Source organism: Pogona vitticeps, chromosome 3, assembly GCF_051106095.1.
Source record: "Pogona vitticeps strain Pit_001003342236 chromosome 3, PviZW2.1, whole genome shotgun sequence".
NCBI lineage: Eukaryota > Metazoa > Chordata > Lepidosauria > Squamata > Agamidae > Pogona > Pogona vitticeps.
The window spans coordinates 243,927,632-243,951,823 of NC_135785.1; the positions used below are offsets into that span (position 1 = coordinate 243,927,632).

The following is a 24,192-nucleotide window of genomic DNA, read 5'->3' on the forward strand; positions in this document are numbered from 1 at the left end:
CTGAAATCCTGTTAACATAATTACAATTCCTGAAGGTTGATGACATCATTAGTGGGGGTGAGTTTTGGAAATTGTTTCCTACTTTTGTCCTGCAGCTCCTATTGCTCCCATGAAATCCTTTACATTGTGTGCAAGCTGTGGGAGCAATGGGATGAGAGAAGGAAGTCTTATAAGCACTAAAAATCAATATTGTAATTCCCCCAAATCAGCCCCTCCAAGGGATGTAATCGGTCTCACATAGCAAGATTTCAGCAAAGGTCTTTTAACTTACTATAAGAACTTGTATTTGTATATTTTAAATATGTAGTAAATATTTTAAAAATATGTATTGTGTAACACAATCTCCAGACATGAAGAGGAGCACAGACGGCGTGAAGAAGAGATGCTGCGCCAAAGAGAACAGGAGGAATTGAGGAGGCAGCAGGAAGGAGGATTTAAGCCAAATTTCATGGATAACGTGAGTAGAACTTTTAGCTAAATTGGCCACTGAATGCTTTTCTAGCATCTGACAAAACAGAACTATAATCATCTTGTTAACAGAATTTTCCCCTTTGTTACATAACTATATCACTTTATGTGGCTTTGTTTCTCATCCCATTGATGAGATTGTTAGAAATATTTTATTGTTGTAACTTTCTGCAATTGATATATTGGAGCCACAGTTTCATGGTAATGATGATAATGCTCTTAACTGATCTTTTTCAGCTTCTCATATTTTTATGCACCATTTTATGATCTAAAGTTTGCTTCTTTGTACTGTCACGTAATAAAGGATAGAGAGCATTGCTGGTCTCTCAAATTCTTAGAGATGAGACATACTTTAAGAAAAACCATGTGTACCAGTTCTACTGTGATTGTTCTACTTCTCATTCATTTCTTTCTCCATGTCAAGAGTTCCACAGATAGAGGTTTATTTATCCAGCTCTGTTTTTGTTTATCTTGCACAAATGTAATATATTTGTTTTATTTCTGTGCTGCTTTTCTCTAATTGAGGGGAACCAAGGCAGCTCACAAGTGAATTCAAATAAATTAGATTTAAAAATCAAGATGAATTAGAAGTTGTAAAAGAATTAAACATACGATTGTAATAAAAATCTAACATTTAAAAGCTTTAAAAACATATTTGAACATATGCGCTGCATCCAGAAAGGACTCGGTCTTGACTAATTTGGTTCATAAAAGCCTGCCTTATTCAGATGTCCAAAAAATTAAAGGGATGGAAACAAACTAAATGTTGGTATGAGTTAGCAGAGTTTTTATTTCAGTCCAGGCAGTCTAATTGAATCACACAGACAAAGACAGCTTCTTCCAACTCCAACTGTATTTACAATATATACAGAAGTTCAGCAGTACAAACTGGCAGCATGACATTCATTAGAAGAGATCCATACATCTCCACATCTCCACAGTTATACACATGCACAGCCAATCAGTGTGGACATTGCATCATCCCAGACTGCGTGATTCAGCATTTTTCACACCTGTCAAGTATGGATGCTGATTATCATAGGCCTTGTTCTGCCTCAGTTTGGAAACTATCCTTGACACCCCTGCTGATTTACTTGAGCAGAACGTATTCCCAATTCTTCAGTTAGTTCTCTGTGTCTTTGCACATTCAGTGGTTTTGTTAGAATGTCTGCTACATTCTTTTGTTTCACAATGCTGCAGTTGAATTAGTTTTTCTTTTACTGCCTCTCTACCATTGTGATATTTAATATCAATGTGCTTTCTTCTACTTCTCATTTTTTCTGTGGTTGCCATCTTGTATACATGTGGTGTTGTCCTCAAACACTGTTATGGCCTGATCTACTTTAATTTTTAGATCTATAAGCAACTGCTTATACCACACTAGCTCTGAGCAAACTTTTGAAAGAGCAGCAAGCTCTGCCTCAGCAGTGGATGTGGCAACGGAACTTTGCTTTCTTGATTTCCATCCCACCAATGTCTCAGCTAACTTTACTGTGAAACCTGATACTGATTTCCTGTCAACTATGTTGTTGGCCCAATCACTATCTACATAAACCTTTAATTTTAAATCACTAGAGGGTTGTATTAATAAACATGTGTCAGGGGTACCTTTTAGGTATCTAAATATTCTTTTCATCCCAACCAGTGTTTCTGTGTTGGCTTTGCAGTATGCCTACTGAGAATATTGACCACTACAGCAATATGTGGCCTTGTCCAATTTGCTAGATACTGTAAACTTCCAATTCCTGATTGGTACACTTCTTGTTCTTCAAACTCTTTGCTTTCATCCTTTGGCTTTTGAAAATCTACTGTCATGGGTGCTGTACACTTACAGTCCTGCATGTTGTATTTTATTAGCATTTCCTCTGTCTTTAATCTCTGATTTAGGACATAACCATTGTCTTTTTTTCTGAATTTGAACCCCTCAAAGATTCTGCCTTTACTGTTGGGGAAAAAACCCTCATCATAGTGTACATTTTTTCTTTGTGTGTATCCCTCGGCTACAAGTATGGCTACAAGTATGTACCTATATTCCCCATTGATCTGCATTTTTCTTTTGTAGACCCATTTGCTTCCAATTGCTTTATGTTCTGGTGGCAATGTGGTTTCTGTAAACACTCTGTGGTCATCCATGGATTGTAACTCTTCTTTCATGGCTTGTTGCCATTTCATTTTCTCTGCCTGAGGCAGAAACAACACCTCTTCATAGGTTCATGGGACACGTGACAAACTTATTTCCACCACACCAAGCCTTGATGGAGATATTCCTTTGTTAGAGCTTTCTGGCCTTCTGGGAACCTCTGGTTCTTCTTTAATGACAGGCTGACTCTCTTTCTCACTACATTCCCCATCCTCCTCCTCTGAGCTGCTGGGACTTGAGCTTCCTTCAGCCTCTTGCTTTGGAACCACCTCTGTTTCCTGAGATTTTTCACCATTGTTTATAGGTATGAACACTTCTGAGTTTGCATGAACCTTGTCCCATTTTTCGTGTTCACAGAAATTGGCTGATCTGGAAATAACCACATTTCTCTTTCCATCTAAGAATATGCTTTAGACCCTTTTTCATACTCCAGAAACCTCATTTTCTTGACTTTTGGTCTCCCCTTTCTCCTCGTTTCTTTTGGAATGTGCACCCAGGCACTGCATCCAAACACTCTTATATGCTGCATGGAAGGTTCTTTGCCATATAACATGAAATATGGGGTCTGTTCTATGGCAGAAGATTAAATTCTATTAACTATGTAGTTAGTCGTCTGAAACGCCTTCTCCCAGTACAGATTACTCATGTTAGCATCCGCTAACAGGGCGTCTTTCATGGTTTGCAGGGCTCTATTCCTGCGTTCTGCCACACCATTCTGAAATGGAGAATAGGGACTTGTTTTTCTGTGATGTATCTTTGTCAGCCATGTCCGGAAGTTTCCAGACATGAATTCAGACCTTCTATTTGTCTGCAACTGGCCCACCTTCTGGCCATAACGTCTTTCCACAATGTTCACCCATGCCCTGAAATGATCAAACACTTCTGCCTTATTTTTCATGAGAAAGCAGGAGAAATGTGTGTGGTCATCCACCAAGATTAAAACATATTTAGTTTCTCCCATAGATGGTGCCAGAGGCCCTATTATATCTGAATGGAAAGGCCTCTTTGTTTGCCTGTTACTTTCCTTGCTTATTCTTTGGACCTTTGACTTTGCAACTTTGCATACATCGCAATCCAGAAAATTCTTATTGGGTTTCATTTTCAAACCTTTTGCTATCCTTTGCATTTTTTCCACCACTCTGAAATTAGCTTGACCCAGTCTCCTGTGCATCAAATGAGCACACTTGTCGTGTGTGTGTGTGTTTGTGTGTGTGGGGGGTGTTTTTGACTATGGCATGTGTTGCATTGTTTTGTGTTCTTCCCTTCAGTACATATAAATTATTTTCAAGTTTTGTTGTGGCACATATCCTGTTCTCTTTCTTAATTACACATGTGCTATCAGGAAATGTAACTGTAAACCCCTTCTTGTCCAAACATGAGACACTTAGGATATTACAGTCTAAATTGGGCACATGCAATACACCATGTAATTCCCTTTGCAAACCTGTCTGTAGTGTAAATTGTTCTCTCTCCCATTACTGATGATTTCTCTCCATTCGTCAGGCTCATATAGCTGAGTTTCGAAGCACCTGGAAGCAGCTCCTGGAAGCAGCTCTCTGCTGTGGGATGTAATTTCTCATTCTGACTTGGGACCTCTCATTCCTTTTTTCTTCTTTCAACAATCTTTTTTCTTCTTCTTCTGGGACATTGCATCATCCCAGACTGCATGATTCAGCATTTTTCACACCTGTCAAGTATGGCTGCTGATTATCATGGACCTTGTTCTGCCTCAGTTTGGAAATTGTCCTTGACACTAAATGCAACATGGGAGCAGCCTCTTAAGAAGGCCCCCACTTGCTTTCCCATTCTGAAACATGTAATATGATGAAATGTTCACACATGAAATTTGAAGGAAGAGTACACTTTTCATTGCAGTGTAGTACTAGTAATAGAGAAAAAATATTGAAAATTGTCTCAAATCATTCCTATGTGGAAAGCTTATGAACCTGTTCCAGGTGAGCCCGAAACTTCCAGAGTACATGTTTACAGTTCAACATTGTGTTGCAGGATAAGAGGCATCGCAAGGGTTGTAGGAGAGTAGTAGACTACTGGATTTTGGCCTTAAGATTTTTCTTTATTTTATTTTTTATAAAGATATGAGTATATATTCTTCCAAAATCAGGCTACTTTAAAAGTATCACTAGTGGCAGAAAATAAATGTAAAATGATGGAACAGAATTTAAGTATAGAAATTTAAAACAAACATTCCCAAAGACCAGAAATATTAAAGCAGCTATTTTGACCTTGTCGATTTAGTATATTTTCCTCCAGAAAGGAGAGAAATTAGTCTCTTCTTTGCTTTCATTGGCTCATTCATTGTAGGAAATGAGTCTAGTTACTTGGACTCCTTTTACTGTGGAATAGAGATGTAAAATTTCTCAACATTTTAAGTCCAAAAATAAAACATATTTCCTTAAAAATATGGAAATTTAAAGATTTGTATTTGTTTCTTCTGACATGAAGCTAATTTAGAAAATACATGTATTACATAGAAGGGAGACATAAGTCAGAGGCTGAGCATTTGTAGACACATCTTATTCAAGGCATCCCTATTGTTTAAAAAAGAATTGGATTGCTGTTGGTGTGAAATACCTCTGAGGCTTTAGACCCTAGAGAACCACTGCCCATTAGAGTAGAGAATACTGGCAACAAACAAATTGTTCAAAACCTTGGCTTAATTCTCTTACTAGCTGCCTAGAAGGTGTTACTTTTTGATGAAAATTGGCCCATAAATATAATAAGTTGTATGCTGAGTCCCTCAACTCAGTATGTAACAGATAATGTCTACATCGATTTCTTAACATAGGGAAATTAGCCTCCAAATTTTGTGCCATTTATGTTAGATTAGCATAACCAGACAGGAGGATTTGGGCAAATATTAAGGAGTTTACTATTTATTAGAGCCTTGTGGTGCAGTGGTTAAGCTGCTGGACTGCAGCCGAAACTGCTTACGCCGTGGGGTTCAATCTCAGGTATTCCAGGCATGAATTCAGTAACGTGAGGTCAGTAAAATGAGTACCCAGCTTGCTGGGGCGGGGGGCAATGTGTAGCCTGCATAATTAACTTGTAAACCACCCAGAGAGTGCTTGAAGCACTATGGGGCAGTATATAAGTGGCACACTTTGCTTTGCTTTTGTTTTTTTTATTACTCACAGTTATATTGCTTGATTTAGTTATAAAATATTAAAATCTTCGCCATTTTTTGACAGTTGAACTTAGTGTTCATGATTGAGCTGCAGGCTCAATCTTCATATATTCCTTTGTTTTTGTAAATATTCCTTTGTTTTTGTAAATTGAGAATACAAGGCTTGGAGCAGAAAATGAAATGCATCAACACTGAAGTAAGGAAAAGGAAGTTTTAATCATACGTGTTTGGAAATGGCGTTCTCTCCACATTGATATTCTCCAGAAACAGATGAAAATATTGAAATAGCCTAACACTGTGAGGACATGCCTCTGGCATTGCAAGAGCTGAAATGTCCTATTCTTGTAGTTTTCTTACATAATTATTAGAATGCACTTTGGGAGTGAACGATAGCTATTTTAAAATCTGTCTCAAAAGTCTCTCTTATCATTTAAAAGAAGAATAACTTGTGAGACTTTTAATCTCCCCGATTTCAGACTTTTCAGTAAAGCTCAGAAACCTTTAAGGAATAAATATGACCAACCCCTGTTTTCTGCATAGTCTATTTCATCTGAATAGTCAGGAGAGCCCTGTGCTTTTGAGTAAATTTTGCTCTATTCTTTATAGAGAGGGAACTCATTTATTTCAAAGGTTTGCACAAAGACAGTAACCAGAATTTGCAGTGTTCTCACGGTTTATACTTAGGATTTTTTTGTTTTTGTTTTTGCAGCTCCCTAGACTGGCTTCCTCTTGGGAAAAAATCTATGGCTTAAAATAGTGAATTGCCACTTGTGGAAAGTTCCAGACTGGCAGTTAATTTTTAAGATATATATATATATATAATCTAAACATTTAAAAAACATTTCAAAAATCAAACAAAGTGATTGTCTAGCCACTCCTGCTTTTATCCTTCCCTGTCCTTTTCTGGATTTCTGTATGATCCCTCTTGGAGCTTACTAAACCTTTTCTGTTGTAATGTTGCACCTTTAACACAGGGTCTAAGATGTTCAGCAATTAGTAAAAAGGTAGGGTGGTGTTTATGTTATTTATACTCTTCATCTATATGCTTCTGAACTACATTTATTAAAAACAATTTAGATCTCTTGGAATTATTTTTTTTTAAATGTTTTGATCTTTACTGTTGAAGATAATGGAAAATTTAATTCAGTGTAGCTTTGGACGGGTTCATATATATTTTGTGTAGTGAAAGGTCCTGCTACTGTAAGAAAGCATGTAAAGTGGCATGAAAATTCTGCTCAGTAATATTCTATGATATCTTGTGTCACATGTGCAGGTGATGGAATTTATAGAAGAAAAGCTTAGCTGTGGTAAAGGTGGAAATTGTCCATATACTTGCATTTTATTTAGAGGAAATAGTGGAAAAGGTGATACTATGTTTTACTTGATTTTTAATCTGCTCAGAGCCTGATAGAGTGGTTTTGAAATACAGTCTCTGTATAAGTAAGATGTATTAATTTATAGTAACATAAATAGATATTTAGAATGTGCAGTGAAGGTTGATGAATAATGGCCTAAAACCTGTTGTCTAGCTATGCCAGCACAACTTGAAGTTGTGTGAGCCATTGCAAAATCTCTTGCCAAGACAGAAGTCTTACTCAGCAAGCAGTTCCACAGGTGCAGTTGTGTACCTAGCAGCTCAGTTGCATGATCAGGCCTGCAACCCAGACTGCTTGGAGTTGTAACTTTAAACTACACTAAGTTCATTGGAATATCGACTGATATTAGACTTAGAAATGAAACAGTTGTTTGCCCCCATCTGACCAATTACGAAATGATTAAAGCTGATTTCCAAGTTAGTGGAGATGACAAACTTCAAGTTATGGCAATTAGGAGACCTTCCAGCGCTTCTGATAATACTATCTGTACTATGTAAGTTTAAGCTTTGCTTGCCCTAATTTAGACCTGGTATAAAGCGGTTTCCTATGCTGACAACTCCCCAATTTGTAGAAGGCTGTGTTATTACTGTACTTTTGTCTGGTATTCTCAAAGCTAAATATGTTTGGAGGGCAATATAGGAGTTTTGTTTTACAAGTTTTATCTATTTGAAAAATATGCTTGCTCAAAATGGGGTGAGATGTTACGGTACATGACAGTAACGGGAAAGAGTATCTAATTTTCCACTTAACAGCAGTGGAGATGACTATGCTGAAAATTTATAGGAAGAAAGCTGAATGCCTGTCTTGAGCATCTTGGAGCAAATTACACAAACACGCACAAACACTTTCACTCTACATTTTGTTCCCAGGAATTGATACTCTCTCTCTCTCTCTCTCTCTCTCTCTCTCTCTCTCTCTCTCTCTCTCTCTCTCTCTCACACACACACACACAAACACACACACACACACACACACACAAACAAACACACACTTCACTCTACATTTTGTTCCCAGGAATTGATGCCACAAATCGTTCTTTGTTGTTCGTTCTTGGTGTTCACTGAGCAGTCCAGACAATTGTAGATGAGATTAACTGTATCAAAGTATGCTTCAAGACACCAATTTTGCTAAGGTTTCTTTTTATTGCTAAAGCTTACTGTTTGACATTCCAATTATTTATTCTGCATTTGTAGGAAAATGTTAAATCATATATTTATCTGTATTACAGTAGTGATGTACATGCAGATACTTAGGATAAAATACAAAGAAGGTCATAACATTCAGTTGTGCTGATCCTGTCAGCAAAAATGAGATGTTAATTGTGATAAAGATGTTTAATATGGGAGTAGGTTTGCAGCTAAAATAATTTAATTTAGCTCTGTGAAAATCTGAGGTGCAAAAGTACCCTTGGTACTTGCCATTTTTTTCCTGTGGTACATCAAACACATTTCAGTTCTAGAAAAGTGTCATAGAGATGAATATGTAAATCTTTTGCCATTTAATTTGGGTAAGCTGTAACATTCAAAGTAACTGGATAGAACTTTTTGGCCTTTGTAGATGAGACAATTGTACTATGTTTTTGGTGTTGAGATGTTCAAAGAGCTCTTCTTATATGATAAATTTCTATATGTATGTTACTTTTCAGGCATAATGAACAAATACATTTATCTTTTGGACATTGTAAATGTGCTTTTAAAAGTATTATGCTTCAATAAGGCTCTTAATGATTTCCAGTTTAGGCTTCTGTTGAATCTGTGCTTTCCTCACTTCTTCAGTTCTGCACCAAGTGCTAGTACAATATTCACTAGTAGTTAAAAGTACTCTTTAAGATGTCTTCCTTTGTGTGTATGTGTGTGGCCGTGTAGGAGTATACACACGTATTTATTGCTTGCAATTATGAATAGTTTTTAAACTGAAGTGGCATCCAAGTAAGACATTCACCAGGCATGTTACAGCCTTCACTTTAGTGTCCTGTAATCTTCTCCACTTTGTTACACTGAAGATTGGCAATCTATTCAGAATCATTAAAAAAAGCATTCTGACTTACCGGCCACTGGCCGTGGCTCCCCAGTACAATAGGACTGCCATAGCCATAGGATCAGTGCTCACTTATCCTCTGCCGGGGGGGGGGTATAATAATAATGATACAGTGGTGCCTCACTTGACAAGGATAATTCGTTCCGTTGAAATTGCTGTTAAGCGAAATCCTCATCAGGTGAAACGAAAAAGCCCATTGAAATGCATTGAAAACCAGTTCAAAGCATTCCAGTGGGCTAAATACCTCAGCGTCCAGCGAAGATCCTCCATAGGGCGGCCATTTTCCGGTGCGTGTAAAGCGAGGAGTCCGTCCTAAAGCACAGCGGGGAGCCATTTTGCACAGCGGATAGCCATTTTAGAGCCGCCGATCAGCTGCTTTAAAATCATCATGTAGCGAAAAATCGGTTCCCGAAGCAGGGAACCGATCATCATCAAGCAAAATTTCCCTATCTAAACATTGTTTTGCGATCGCTATTGCGATTGCAAAAACCTCATCATAAAGTGGATTCGTCGTTTAATGAGGTAATTGTTAAGCGAGGCACCATTGTAATGATGACGACGACAACAACAACGACGATGATGATGATGATGATGATGATGATGATGATGATGATGATGATGATTATTATTATTATTATTATTATTATTATTATTATTATAAAACAACCCCAAGGTGTATTACTAGGACTGGCCACTAGATAGAATCAGAGACTAAGCTATGTACAGATAGTTTAAGGGAAATGCCCCATGACCTGAAAAATGAAGACGCTGCATTTTTTGTGGACGGAGAGGACCAAAGTCTCCCTTGTGAGCAGTAGGACAGGAAACCCAGTCCTTCAGCAAGACTGGGTCAAGGTTCCCTCTATTCAGTGCAGGGACACCAGAGAAACTGAAAGTAAATGCTGTAGTATGGTATGGGACAGGGAGGGAAAAGAGGGAGAGGGAGGAGGAGAGGATTCTGTGGTGCCCCTGGGTTGGTTTCCTGGTGCCCCATGACACCACGGCACACAGTTTGGCAACCACTGCATTAGCAGAAAGCTTGCCAGGTATGATTAAATGCTCTGCTAATACCGTGTTTCCCCAAAAATAAGGCCTAACCTGAAAATAAGCCCTACTATGGTTTTTCAGGATGCTCGTAATATAAGACCTACCCACAAAATAATCTCCGGTTAAGTGAAACCCCACCCTCCATCATTGTGCAGCAGCCAGAAGATATGACTGTAAAATAAAACATCCCCTAAAAATAAGCCCTAATGCATTTTGGGAGCAAAATTAATATAAGACCCTGTCTTATTTTCAGGGAAACATGGTAGATAAAAGAAAAATGGGTGCATTGTAGCTAAATTACTTAATCTCTGTATTCCTCAAAGATAAATTGTACAGTTACATTTCTGAAGATTTCTTTCTTTTACAGGAAAGCACAGTTTACAGTGAGGAGTTTGGTGATGAGGCTTAGATTATCTGTTTGTGGAGATAATTATTGATCTTGAAAGGTGTATACATACTTAAAACATTTTTTGATATAGCAAATACATACTATATTGCTGCCATCCTATTAACTGATCTGAATCTTTATTTGTCACTCTCACAGAAAGAAATGTGGTAAATTTAATATCAGCTACAAACTAGAAATAGAATCCACTGTACACTGTACATGAGCCTCGTGGCGCAGTGGTTAAAACGCTGTACTGCAGCTAAAACTGTGCTCACGACCTGGGATTCAAATCCCAGGTAGCCGGCTCAAGGTTGACTCAGCCTTCCATCCTTCCGAGGTTGGTAAAATGAGTACCCAGCTTGCTGGGGGGGGGGGGCAATGTGTAGCCTGCATAATTAAATTGTAAACCGCCCGGAGAGTGCTTGTAGCGCTATGGGGCGGTATATAAGTCCAATAAATAAATAAATACATTCTGTAAATATATTTTCTTCAAAGTATTGCATTGTGAATTGTTAGTGTAACTACTGAGTAGTAGCCACAAATGCAGTTGGTCATGTTGAACTAATACGGAAAAAAATTGTTTACTGTCCTGTCATCCAGCCTCTGGTGTTTCAAAGCCCTATGAAGTTTTTATCTTGCCGACCTCAGTAACACAAACATACCTCATTAATATGCATAGTATAAGATATTAGTTAACCAAACTGATATTTTTCTGTTTCATACAGTTGAACTAGATTTTCCACAGTCCTATTTGAGTATTTTATGGCATCACAGCAGATATGAAATAAACAATTTCACAGGTAACAGGCAGGAGATTGTCCAATTATTCTAGAGAAAAGTAGTGCCTGGATTGAGATTGATACTCTGTTACTTATGAAATGAGTGCTGTGTCTCGGGTTCATTATGATTTATAAATGTAAATACTACAGTATGTAATTTAAAATATGTTAAATCCACTAGTTGCATTATGGTACTATTTGATGTGGTCTCACTTAAGACTGCTCTAAAAGTCACAGTCATCTCCTGGGAAGAAAGTTGTTGTTTTATTAGTTAAATGAAAAACACATGGTCCGATCAATTGATTTCCAGTGAACCTGATTACAGTATGTCAATATGTATAGTCACTTGCATTGTGTGGAGTTCATTATTTCTTGTTTTAAATTTACTTTAGATGTACGCTTGAGCATTATATTTCCAATCTGCTGTTTTAATTCTCTGAAATGAAGAAAATGTTGTTTCTCTTTAAAGAGCTAACATCAACATTTCCCCAACTTTCTGCATAAGCTTACTTGAAGAGCAAAGTAGAAAGCATTTTCTTAAAAGATGAACGTGAGATGGGCATGCAACATTTGCTTACACGGATTAGGTGCAAAAAATATCACACAGTTGAATGATTACGGAAAAATCTTCCATGCAGTTACTTTTGTTTTAAGAAGAAATCTTTCCTAGTCTTAATTATGGCCAATTTCTTTCTAAATAAACAAAGAGTATGTCTAAAATACCAGTTGCACCAAGCATAGCTTTGGAGCTGCAGTGATTGATTCCCATTTGTAAATTTGTATTAAGTTCTTTGTTCCACTCAATTTTTATTTCTTTAACATCACATTTAAAGCTAAAGGTTCCCCTTGACATTTTTAGTCCAGTTGTGTCCAACTCTAGGGCTTGGTGCTCATCCCTGTTTCCAAGCCATAGAGCCAGTTTTTTTTTCTGAAGACAGTTTGCATGGTCACGTGGCCAGCACAGCTAGACATGGAACACCGTTACCTTCCCACCAAGGTGGTACCTATTTATCTACTTGCATTTTTACATGCTTTCCAACTGCTAGGTTGGCAGGAGCTGGGATAAGCGACGGGAGCTCACTCTGTTGCGTGGATTTGATCTTATGACTGGTGGTCTTCTGACCTTGCAGCACAGAGGCTTCTGTGGTTTAACCTGCAGCGCCACCACGTCCCTAACATCACATTTAGTGCTTTCATAATATGCATTTATAAACTATGTTTGTTGGTTTTAATTTATCTGAAGATGCAATTAATCTTTCCAGAGTGGAAGGGATTGCCAAGATGCTTAAAGCTAATGACCTGTATGTAGGTACGAAAAGGTCTTGTGAATATTGTCATATGGCTGTGGAAGGGAAGTTTGAAAATGGTAATACCTGATCTGAGTCTTTTTCCATAAAAAAGACAGTCTTGCACTTTACTGTATTTATTTGTCTAATATGCTTGTGTAGACTAACATGACTACATCTTTGAAGACTAGAGAGAGGACCTTTATCACCTCTAGGTGTAAAAAAAACTGAACCTCTAGATGAAAAAAACTAGATAGTATTTCATTTGTAATCACTCAGCATAGGAAGGAGATGAGATATTTGTATCCGTTTCAAGCATTCTGCTGAGGAATGACATTGTTTCAAATTTGCAAAATATATTGCAAATTAATTTTATCAAACGCTTTTTCAGGATCAAGTGAAATGGCAGCTGGATCCCTACCTATGCTGAATAAAATCAGTTTGATGTGAATAAATCTATGTAGCTGTAATCTCCTGCAGTGCATTAGTATTGCAGCAAATATTTAAACAATGATGTTTAATAGGGAAGTCAGTTTGTAGTTTACACAGATAGTGTGATCTGGTTTGGGAATGACAGAAGTAAAGGCTTCAGGTGTAACAAATGAACAAATTTCTGAACAATCCTAACTGTAGGTTGGATTGTTTTATTCATTTATTGTGTGATCGAGTCCTTGAAGAACAACCTGTTTGTTTCATCTCTGCAATGAGCAGTTCTAAAAAAAATCTTCCCTGTCTCAAAAATTTTTCATGTATATTGAAACTTCCTGGTAAACCATAACATGCTAAAGTACTCTGTGGAGTGTGATAAATCTCATTGTTGTGTGTGTAAACCTTCTGTCTCTGGGAAGTTTAGGTAATTTAGGTTCCCCTTGACATTTAGTCCATTTGTGCCCGACTCATTCCCGTTTCCAAGCTGTAGAGCCATTTGTCTGAAGACAGTTTCCGTGGTCACATGACCAGTGCGACTAGACATGGAACGCCGTTACCTTCCCACCATGGTGGTACCTATTTATCTGCTCACCTTTTTACATGCTTTCGAACTGTGACAAGTGACAGAGGCACACTCCGTCATGTGGATTCAATTTTACGACTGCTAGTCTTCTGACATTGCAGCACAGAGGCTTCTGTGATTTAACCCACAGCAAACATTAATAGCTTCTATCCACCTTCCCTCCTACGTACAGCCAAGAGGAATGAATCCCTTCCTTTTCCAACAAGTGGGAGGAATTCTGTTAAGAGTCTATTAATTAATATATTTTTATAGCACTCAAATAGTGACAAGTACTATTCTGGTCAATTTACAATCAAGAGTGAAATCCAAAGAATATTATGACAGATCATCAGTAAATAATAATACAAAGGAAAAAAATTCAGTGTTTAGTTCAGTAACACCTAACATAAACCTAGGATCTAAAACCTAAATGATGGTGGGACTGGCAGTTTAAATGCATTCTGGCTCAAGAGAGGATGCCCTTAAAAGTTTCTTTAAACATCATTGTCTTGAGCATCCTCTTGAAAACTGGTAGGGAGGAGGCCTATTCTAATAGGAGCCCATTCCATAATGATGCTGCCATAGCTAAGAAGGCTTGATTTCTTATAGAGGTCTTTTTAGTCACAAACTACCTTTCCTTGAGGTATTTACCCTTTGCTAGTTTTCCAGATGTGGTGGTTGTAGACAATATCTTTTCATAGGTTCTCATCTGCGGAATGAGGATAACACTGGTGTACTTCACAGGATTGTTTGAAATTCTCAGAATATATCCCATGTACTTTGAACTAATACAGCTGCAGTGTTTAGTTATTAACTTTAAGGATTGTGCCATATGAGCTGGAGCCATATGAGGTCAACTCTACTGTTCCTTAGTAATGGTCATCAATTTGTTTGTCTAGATCACAATAGGATTTTATCTCTCCAAAACCATAAACAAAAGAGGTGCGGGAGTAGTTATGTAAAGTTAGGGGAAGAACTTAGATTTCTGCATTTGAAGTTGAGGGAAAGTTCAGAATTACATACTCAATATCTGTAATTTGCTACTAAAGGTTCTTTGCAAGAGCATAAACATGCTTGTAGTTTTATCTTTTTTGTATGTTTCAAATATTTGTCTACAGTGTAATTATGGCAGTGTCTAATAGCATAGATCAAAATAACAAAACCAAGAACTCTAAAGACATAAATTGTTATTCATGAAAGCTCACACTGAAACTAGTCTGTTGGTTTTATAGATTAAATAATATCACAGCAGTGCTATTAAAATTAAATAATGAAAAGACAAGTAAGCAAAGTAAAATAAAATTTAAAGGAGCAAAATTTAAGACCTAGATTCTGTTAAAAGTCTGATAGAAGCATAGTCTGTTCATTTTCTCTGGAGTAGTCAATCAGGGTAGATAAAAATCAATGATTTCTAAGAATCAAATTGATTTAAATAAAAAATTGATTTTATATTGCAAAAAAAAAAGATTTTTTAAAAATTTAAATTGTGATATAAATCATAGCCACCCTGTGGTCAGTGTAGGTAGAGCTTCCTTTCATTTGTTTTGGTTAGCATAGTAACTGTGTCCCGGGGAGAGTGGATCTGTTTGTCTTATGTGGCTAGGTTACATCCCATAAGTGAGTCTTCTGTTTGGGTCAAAACTATATGCCCAAATAAATTGTAGTTTTATTTAATTATGTGGCTGGATAGCACAGTGAATTCTTGTGTTTGGCTATAGAACTGGGGTCAAGAGATTGATTCCCCTCTTGCTTCTGAAATATAGTTTTGGCAAAGTTGCACATTCGTATTGTACTGAAGACCAGAAGGGTTATCCTAAGTTGGAGTCAACTTGATAAGACATAATTAATTAATTAATTAATTAGCTTGATTGGTACATTTAAATGATGTTTTCCAAGGTGATTCATAAATGAAACAATAGAATTGATACCACATCCAGTACAATGAAGATCAGTAGGTAAAATCAGTTGGTTAAATTATTGAAAACAGGATTGAAAAAGGCAGCAACTGTTATTACCTGGCACTAAAATGATAGCAGAGTGAGTACCAGGCAGGAATTTAGTGTGGTTTTGCTAGAGAAAATTTCTCATTCTCCACCCACTTTGCCATGCATGGTTAAGGGGTATTCATAAAAAATAGTATGTGTTCTAGAGTATTCTGTGCTGTTGTTTTTGATCTTTCACTGTGTTTTATTGTGTTTTCGAGATACGCCACTTCAAGAAACAGTACTAAGAAGTAGCTTATACTGTACATTTTAAGTTTTTTTTTTAAAAAAATGTCCTCTTGGAGAATATTAAATGACCAAACAGAAGCAAGGAATTTCATAGGAGAGTTCTGACTGCTAAGACGTCCCGTGTTTAAAATCCTGCATGAGAAGGAAACTATTATACATCAACCATTATAAACTTGGCTTCAGACAAAATACCGAATTTTCATTTCCACTGGTGACAGTTTTCACTTGAGGTAAGAGTTGCATGATCCTGCAATACACACCCAATTCTTTAGCTATCAAATTGGAAGCATGACTGTGTGACTGAAGAATAACATTGGGAGAACAGTCTGTCCTTATGATTAAAATATAAAGAAAATTAGCACAGATTTTGGTTCATTTATTTGTTCTTTACACGTGTTTTACTGAATTTTCTTCTTGAAGAGCAAGTGGTAAAGATGCATTTAAGATTATTAGATCTTTTGTTTCCTGAAAGCATGTTTTGGAATAATGTGGGTCCCTTTTGTTTTTTGATCTGGATTGTTTTGTAGTTGTTCTTTTCCTGTATGCTCAGGTATTTTTTCTTTATAGTTTTATCTGCAATAATCATGCTTCATATATAGTTTCTATTTCTCAAACATACATCCCTCCCCTACTCCAATGAGACTTTTGAAAAGTCTATGTTGTAATGAATGGAGGGTGTTATAACTAGAGATGGGGGTATTTGTATTCGTATATGAATATCCCCCCCACAGGTGCAGATAATGAGGGTCCGGCTCCCTGGGGCCAGACTGACCACTTACCTGTCTGCCGCTGCTGCGGGCTCCGCAATCCCTTCCTATCACTCTGGAGCTCACAATGGATTGGCCACTCCTGTCAGGAGGCAGAGTCTTTCTGCCAGGTCGAAGAGTGGCTAATCCATCGCAGGTTTTAACACCTGATTACTGCAGGAGAAGTGTAGTTTGCAAAGGTCAGGACACAGTATTAGGTGGAAAGGATCAACTGTTTCTTCCAATTGTTCCCCGCACTGTTGTGAGGCTTTATAATGGCTTTCTTGGCACCAGAGGGAGTTCTTTTGAGGTCTCAGTGCCATGTAGCAGAGAGGATGTGCTGCCACTATCAGTAAACTGATTTGGAACATAATAATCTAGACACCTTGGAATCTGAGCGCACAAGGCACATTTTATTTGCTTAATCTGTGTTTTCTCTTAATTTATTGCAAATCAATTCTAAAAATATTTTGATGTTCTGAGTCAAATGAATGACTTCAGTTGAATTCTGCTGGAGTTTCTTGATACGTATAACCAACATGGAAAATGGTTCAGTGATAAACCAATTCCATACTATTTCAAAATTATCTCACTTACTGTTGCCACATGCATAATCCCACACTACTGACCTCAGTGGAATTTCATGCTAAATATTAAAATATTTGTCATGGATTACATTATCATTCTTTTGAATATACTTGTAAATAAAGAAATACTGTGTTTTGAAGTTGCTGCTTAAATATTTTAATTAAACTTAAAATTCAGTACTACTCTCGCCTGTCTTTCGTTTAAAAGTTTTTTAAAATTTGGTTTTAATCTTGAGTGGATACTTTTATCGTTTATTAGAATAATTTCGATTTGTAGCATTTTTTAGTTTTGTATATATATTATGAGCAGTTTGTCACAAAAATAATTCTACATTATTATTACATAAGAAGAAAATGTGTGCTTGAACCTTCTTACCCTATACTGCAGTTTTTAATTGCTCTGTTCTAAATTTCTTCAGGTCATTCATCAGTGGAGTTGTCTGCAACCTACACATAGATGGCATCTCCAATACTATCTTTTCTATTATCTTTTCATTTTTAACACATAGTGTTGCTGGTTTTGTGATCATTTCCTTTCCTCTACCCCAAACAAATTTATGAAGGCCCCTCCTTCCCAGTCTTATTCTACCATTTGGTAAACATTACTTACAGCCTGATTCTTCTGTTGATCTAATTTTTAGTAATTTACTCTTAGCCTGATGTTTGAATATTAGGGTGTACTATTTCAATACCTGCTTTATATAGATTTAATGCTTTGGTTAATTTTAATAGCTGTGTGCTTTATTTAGTTGCACTATCCAGGATATTTGTACACTGAACTATCTCAAATGGCTGGTAGCATGATTTCAAGACCGTAGAATAGCCTTGTAAAGAGGTACACTGATTTATTTACCTACAATTAACCTGTCTGCCTTCATATCTATAAGTAATTTTAAAACCAAAAGGAAAAGCCATACCCTCCAGTTTTCTAAATTTTGCCTGCTTGGTACTTAGTGGCTGAAATCATTCCTACTCAAAACAGCCTTTTGGCCAGTGAGTATTTATTAAGCTCCTTTATAGCAGAAATTTGATACTGTTGCAGTATTTTTTATTCCTGATGCACAATGAATGTTGATATTTATATATTCTGTATTATATTGAGTTTGCAGAATTTGAGAACTTAGTCACCATACATAGCTGTCTGATGGTTTTTAAAAGTTGAGCAGTATTTTATAACGCTGCATGTTATTTTGCATTGCTGTAATGAAGGCCTAATTAAATATACAACATGAAAAGCAAAACCAAATGCTTTCTTGTTCTCTTAAAAGTCAATTCATATAACTTAATCTGGGAGTGATCACTTTAGATTGTTTGAACCTGTTTTTTGCAAACCTAGAATTCTGACACTATTTCAACAATTTGTACTCCTACACATTACTATAAAGTATTGCTGCCTCCTCAGTTGTTTTTATTATATATACTGCTCTTTGTGTGCTTCCATTTCACAAAATGACCTTATGCAGATGTAAATGTTTCCTTGTCTCTTCCTCAGTGCCTTGACTGGGCCAGAACATTGGACCTGTGAGCATGCACACTGAAAGTCAGGACTATACATGTTTTGAAACATGGAGGCTGCAACCAAATGTATAGACGAACTCTGTAGGGCAATTCAGGCATTGTCTAGCACCTCATTTATCCCCAGAAGTAAGACGAGACAGTCTCATGTAGTTTTTCCTCCTCTGCTCATGGCAGTTAGAGGAACCTATACAAACTGAAGAGTGAAGTCTGTGGACTTAACCATTTCTAAACAAGCCCTAAGTCTTGAGATAGTTGTTTTAATTTAACAAGCATTTTCAGTTTAATGTCTTTATATCATTTATCATCTGGTTTTATGCAAGCAATAAAGAGTTTTTATTTAAAAAATCTTCAGCAGCAGTACTTTGCTTTTACTTAAAAAGATGGGAATATTAAAGCAGTAAGTGATAGGTTGATGATGAAAATTATCTTTACTTTCAGAGAGAACAGGAAATGAGAATGGGTGATATGGGTCCTCGTGGAGCCTTAAACATGGGAGGTAGGGATCTGAAGCACAAGGTTCTTATTCTTGAATAATTCTTTGAGACTGTACATACAGCTTATCAGTATTTACAAACTGCAAGTGGAAATAAGCATAATATGGATTGAAAAGCATGAATTCCTGCTCATGTTAGTTTTTTCCCAAAATTTTCTGGAAGAAATCCAAACCAAATGTAATTTATACCTAATATATGAAAATATATTTATTACTAGATTACTTGTATAAGTTGCTATTAGAATCTGATTCTTGATTCTAGAAAATAAACATCATGCAGTTAAACATTTAAGTCTCTTAAACTCTCAGTCTTTTGTTTGTCAAAGTGGCCTCATTTTATAGAACATTTAACAAAAACATTTAACAAAAAACCCACTTTTGTTACACTTGCATGTACGTTAAATGTTAGTATTATTTACTCAGGTCACAAAATGATTATTTTTCATCCAGTTCAATTACTAAAAGTAGTTTAGTAAAATTGAGCCAAAATTCATTTTCTTAATTTTTCTCACTACTCTGTGTGTGCCTATTTTTACTGGTTATTGGGTCTTGTTTTATAGGGACATTTGTCTAGTAACATATGTGGAGAAATAATTTTTAGGTGTTGTTGACTAGGATAGCCATGTATTGGCTAGGGTCTGATTCTTGCTAATAATGTCTTGATCTTTTATAGTCGTAAATAGCCTGCATTGTATGTATTCGCGAAGGCTTTCACGGCCGGGATCTAATGGTTGTTGTGGGGTTTTCGGGCTTCTTGGCCGTGTTCTGAAAGTGGTTCTTCCTAACGTTTCGCCAGTCTCTGTGGCTGGCATCTTCAGAGGATAGCAAACTGTGCTCTGGGTAGGCTTGAGAGTGGGTGGAGTATTTATGGCTGTGAGAAGGCTAGTTTGTGAGGTAGGCTATTGTCCTAATCAGGAGATGGTTGATTAATGTGTTTTGTTGTGGATGTAGCCTACCTCACAAACTAGCCTTCTCACAGCCATAAATACTCCACCCACTCTCAAGCCTACCCAGAGCACAGTTTGCTGTCCTCTGAAGATGCCAGCCACAGAGACTGGCGAAACGTTAGGAAGAACCACTTTCAGACCACGGCCAAGAAGCCCGAAAAACCCACAACAACCATCAGCCTGCGTTGTGCTTCTAGATCTTGAGTTCCCATATGGATTGCAGTTCCCAGAAATCCTGGCCAGCACAGCTAGTGGTGAAGTCTTCCAGGAGTTTCATTTCTAACAACATCTGGGGACCCATGGTTGGGAACTATTGTTCTAGACCATCTGGCATATACTTCACATTTAATCTTGTGTGGAGGCCAAGCAAAACTTTCTGAAAGTCCTTCCCTGAAAGATGTACATGCCTCTCTGTTGTTTGCAGTGTCGGCTCATTACTTTGAAAGTGTTTTCTCCTTTATAATTTTAAAATTTTATCATTTTAAAATTTCCAGTGTTATTTTACATTGTTTCCTTATCCAGCTTCTGTGTTTTTTAACTTCACTATTCTGCCTACCACTTTAAAAAACCTTTTTTGTAAAGTGGTATGATTAAAAAAGAGAGAAGACCATGGTTAAGAGCATTCAATCCATATTGAAATGTAGTTTTGAAACATTGATTATACATAGCAGTGATAAAACATGGCACTAGATCATGGGTAATTAAAGGAGAAATGCATGGTCTTACTGCTTGATCACTAAACCATGGTTAGTATACAGTAATGTAGCATGGGTGTGTGTGTGAAGAATTACTTTGTTCATCCATAAGCCTCTGGTCCTGTAAAAACTAGGCCTGCCATGCAACCTTGCTTTATCTGATCAGAGAGAATAATTAAATATAGCTGCCACAATTGTCTGTAGCTATCCCTCAAAGTAACGAATTTCCTTAATTGCCTGCTTAAACTGCAGTGGAACAGCCATATGCTCTTTAACAATACTTGTTTTCTGATGTAATAGTAGCTTTTAAATTTGTGAATAAATAATACTTCACATTACTGTTTACCACTTTAGCTCAGGATGCATTTTTAACATGAGCATACACATGGTATATACCATAGATTTCTATTCAGCCATTATAAAAATAGTGAAAATAAGCAAATGAGAAAGGGGCACACTCCTCCCCCTCCTTTGTTTCTTTTCTTCATGTGAAGAACAAGGGGTTCTTTTTTCTGTTATGTTGTGGTTGTGCACCTGAGGGCTTGTTCTGCTGTAGCACCCCAACTGGGAAATGCCCTCCCTTGACGGCACCAATTGGCACCATCTCAGCCCAAACTCAATATGGACTTATTTATTCATAAGCCTTTCAGATTTGAGGATGGTGGCCTGCACAGGTTTTAGTAATATGTTTTTTATACTTGACTATTTAAATTTTGTGCTGTTTGGTTTAAAATACCTCATATTTTAAAATTGTTTTATTCAGTTTTGTAACCCATCCTGAGATCCTGTGATATGGGATAACTGGCTGACTGCTTTTAGTTGGCTTTCCTCTTACCTCTGTGTATGTATAAATGTTTAAATAAAAATTAAAAAATAAAATATTGGAAACAACAAGAAATCAGCTTCTGAGATCGTTTGAAAAGTCGGTATGTGCAAAGAAGAGTGGTCTTCTTAGACAATTGGTTTTCAGATGAGAAGAGCGGTCAGGATTATTTTCACTATTTTCATGAAACCTGAATAGATTATTGTGATGTGTAAAGCTGTTTAAATTGTTTACAACTTGAATTCAAATGATCATATAGATGTTTTACTTATCTTGTTAAGACTTTCGTTTCTGAAATGGTAGAAAAATTCACTGAGCAGGGAATTGGACATGATGGCCTTATAGGCCCCTTCCGTCTCATTTATTCTATGATACTGTGACACTGAGTGATTACTTTTAGTTGGCTTTACACTTACGTCTGTGTATACAAAGTAGTTTTAGAATAAAAACCTTATAAATTTGTCAGTTTTATTTAGTACGTAGTTCCCAATTGCTTTCTTCTTTTAAGAGTCTCATAGTGATTTCAATGCAAGAGTTGTATATAAATTGATAAATTATGTCAAAGTAAAGTCCCATTCAGGACACAAACCTTTTCCTATCTCTGACACTTGGCAGTGCCTCATACCCAATTTCCAGTTCCTTACTGTGAGAGCTGTTACAGTTTTGTTGGTCATTTATAATGTAGGGGGCAGGTATTGATTTGTTGAAGAAAAACACTGTTAAATAAATACTTATGCCAGTAGTACGGCTCTTTGGAATGAGGCCATTATGAAAGTTATAGCAGATAAATGTTCATTAAGTGATTTTTCTTGAACATTCAGTAGAATTTAAAAGTGCAAACTTCTCGCAGCAGTAGCTTTGTTTAAAACCAGACAATGAAGGTAATTGTACAGTCTCAAAGAAAAAAATATTTGTTTCAAATACTTGATGTTTTGTGTAGTTTAATTTAAAATTTAAGTTCTTTAATATTCAGCTAGGACAGCTCTAAGTGTAGACTGTTTTGCATAGATGCCTTTAGCCCAGCACCTGCTGGAAACCAAGGTCCTCCTCCTCCACCTCCAATGATGGGTATGAATATGAACAGCAGAGGAACAATGCCTGGCCCTGCAATGGGCCCTGGTCCTACCTTGGGGCCAGAAGGAGCTGCAAACATTGGAACCCCAATGATGCCAGATAATGGAGCTGTGGTAATGTATCATAAAATCTTTTTTCTCTCTCTAGTTCATCATGGCACATCCCTTTGCTGCAAGGATAACTTCACACTAACAGTGAGTTAGCAACACAGTGTTCAAATTGTTGTTGTTTTATGTTGAAAACTAAAATTACTTTACCTGAAAATTCTATAGACGGATTTAATTACCAGAAAATGCTACATCTGCGTCATAGTTCGCTTCTGACAGTGCCATTGCAGTTGAATCTTGTTCTTAAAATACTTATGAAACACACTTTTGCATTTTTATGTATCAGAAATTATCTTTCTTCAGAAACAAAACAGCACAATCGTATATAATGATAAGGAAAATGAAGAATAATGTCTATTTTGTAACACGGAACAGGTGAACTTACATGTGTTTGAATTGAAATGAGAAATAGTGTGAAGTTACCTTTGCACATTCTTTTTGAAAAGCAGATATAAAGTTATAACTTAAAAACTACCTTTGTGACTGAACATTAATAACAGCTTTTCTGAAGTTTAGATCTAATTCAGCAATTCATATGCTCAATAGATGAACAAGGCATGGCTGTGAGTTAAAGCTTATACAGTGCAAAATAGACATTCAAAGATTTCTTTTGCACTGCTAGTTCACAGTTTCTTCCTGTGGCCAAACTCCAAAGAAACTATGTATTTGTTTTATTTTATTGCACTAGTTCCCATTATTGAAGAGACAGACTGTTTATTAAGCTTAATATCTTGTATTTGTTAGTAGAACTATTGCAGCAAAATAACGAAGGTCTCATTATATTTGCAGTTGTGTATGTGTGTGCACGCATACATGTCTGACTGAAAGAGATTCTTTGGAACGTTACACTCTTTGAACAGAAGGATACTTGCTTAGGGTTTTTGTAAAATTTGCAAAGGAGTAAAATTTTCATTATCTATTTCATAAAATAGCCAATTTAACAGGTTACTGTTGCTTGGCCAGAATATGGAAATCACTTGATGAGCCTCTTTCTCTCAGTTGTGTTGTAGTTGAACAAATATAAATGGGAGTGTATTGTATTGCTGATAAAGTTAAGAACAACACTTTGCACATAATGGAATTTGGGGTTTACGTCATATAATGAATTTCTTCTAGCATAGATATAAGGTAGACCCTGCATTGTAAATTGCAGGGTTTATACCAGTTTGTTTCACAAGTACTGGCAGTTTCTTTAATTCAAAAAATGGCTCAGTTTTTGCACTCAGCACCGAGATAGATTTATGTGGACTGCTGGTGGTACCCCTATAATGAAAGTGGCTTCTTTCTCTTAAAAAGAGGTCTTAGTATTATGTT

General features: G+C 36.7%; 1 protein-coding gene and 1 long non-coding RNA gene across 13 annotated transcripts in view; both read left to right on the plus strand.

Annotated features, from left to right (window-relative positions):
* The window catches only part of PSPC1 (paraspeckle component 1), an 89,404-nt gene that overhangs the window by 15,798 nt on the left and 49,414 nt on the right, over nucleotides 1-24,192 (plus strand). For 9 of the 12 annotated variants that reach the window (XR_012084989.2, XR_012084992.2, XR_013543387.1 and 6 more), the window contains exon 6: nucleotides 349-457. Coding sequence is in view for 4 of the 12 variants with exons in the window: in XM_078390059.1 (XP_078246185.1) it covers nucleotides 349-457 (109 nt within the window). In the remaining 8 variants the exon portion in view is untranslated. Of the gene's footprint in view, nucleotides 1-348; nucleotides 458-19,177; nucleotides 19,236-22,705; nucleotides 22,885-22,918; nucleotides 22,966-24,192 lie in introns of all 12 variants that reach the window. The other 3 variants (XM_020802034.3, XM_020802035.3, XM_020802037.3) reach the window with 3 other exon arrangements.
* LOC140705595 (uncharacterized) lies at nucleotides 464-18,976 on the plus strand. The gene is made up of 2 exons (XR_012084997.2): nucleotides 464-16,118; nucleotides 17,641-18,976. It is a non-coding gene; the product is annotated as an uncharacterized LOC140705595 (long non-coding RNA).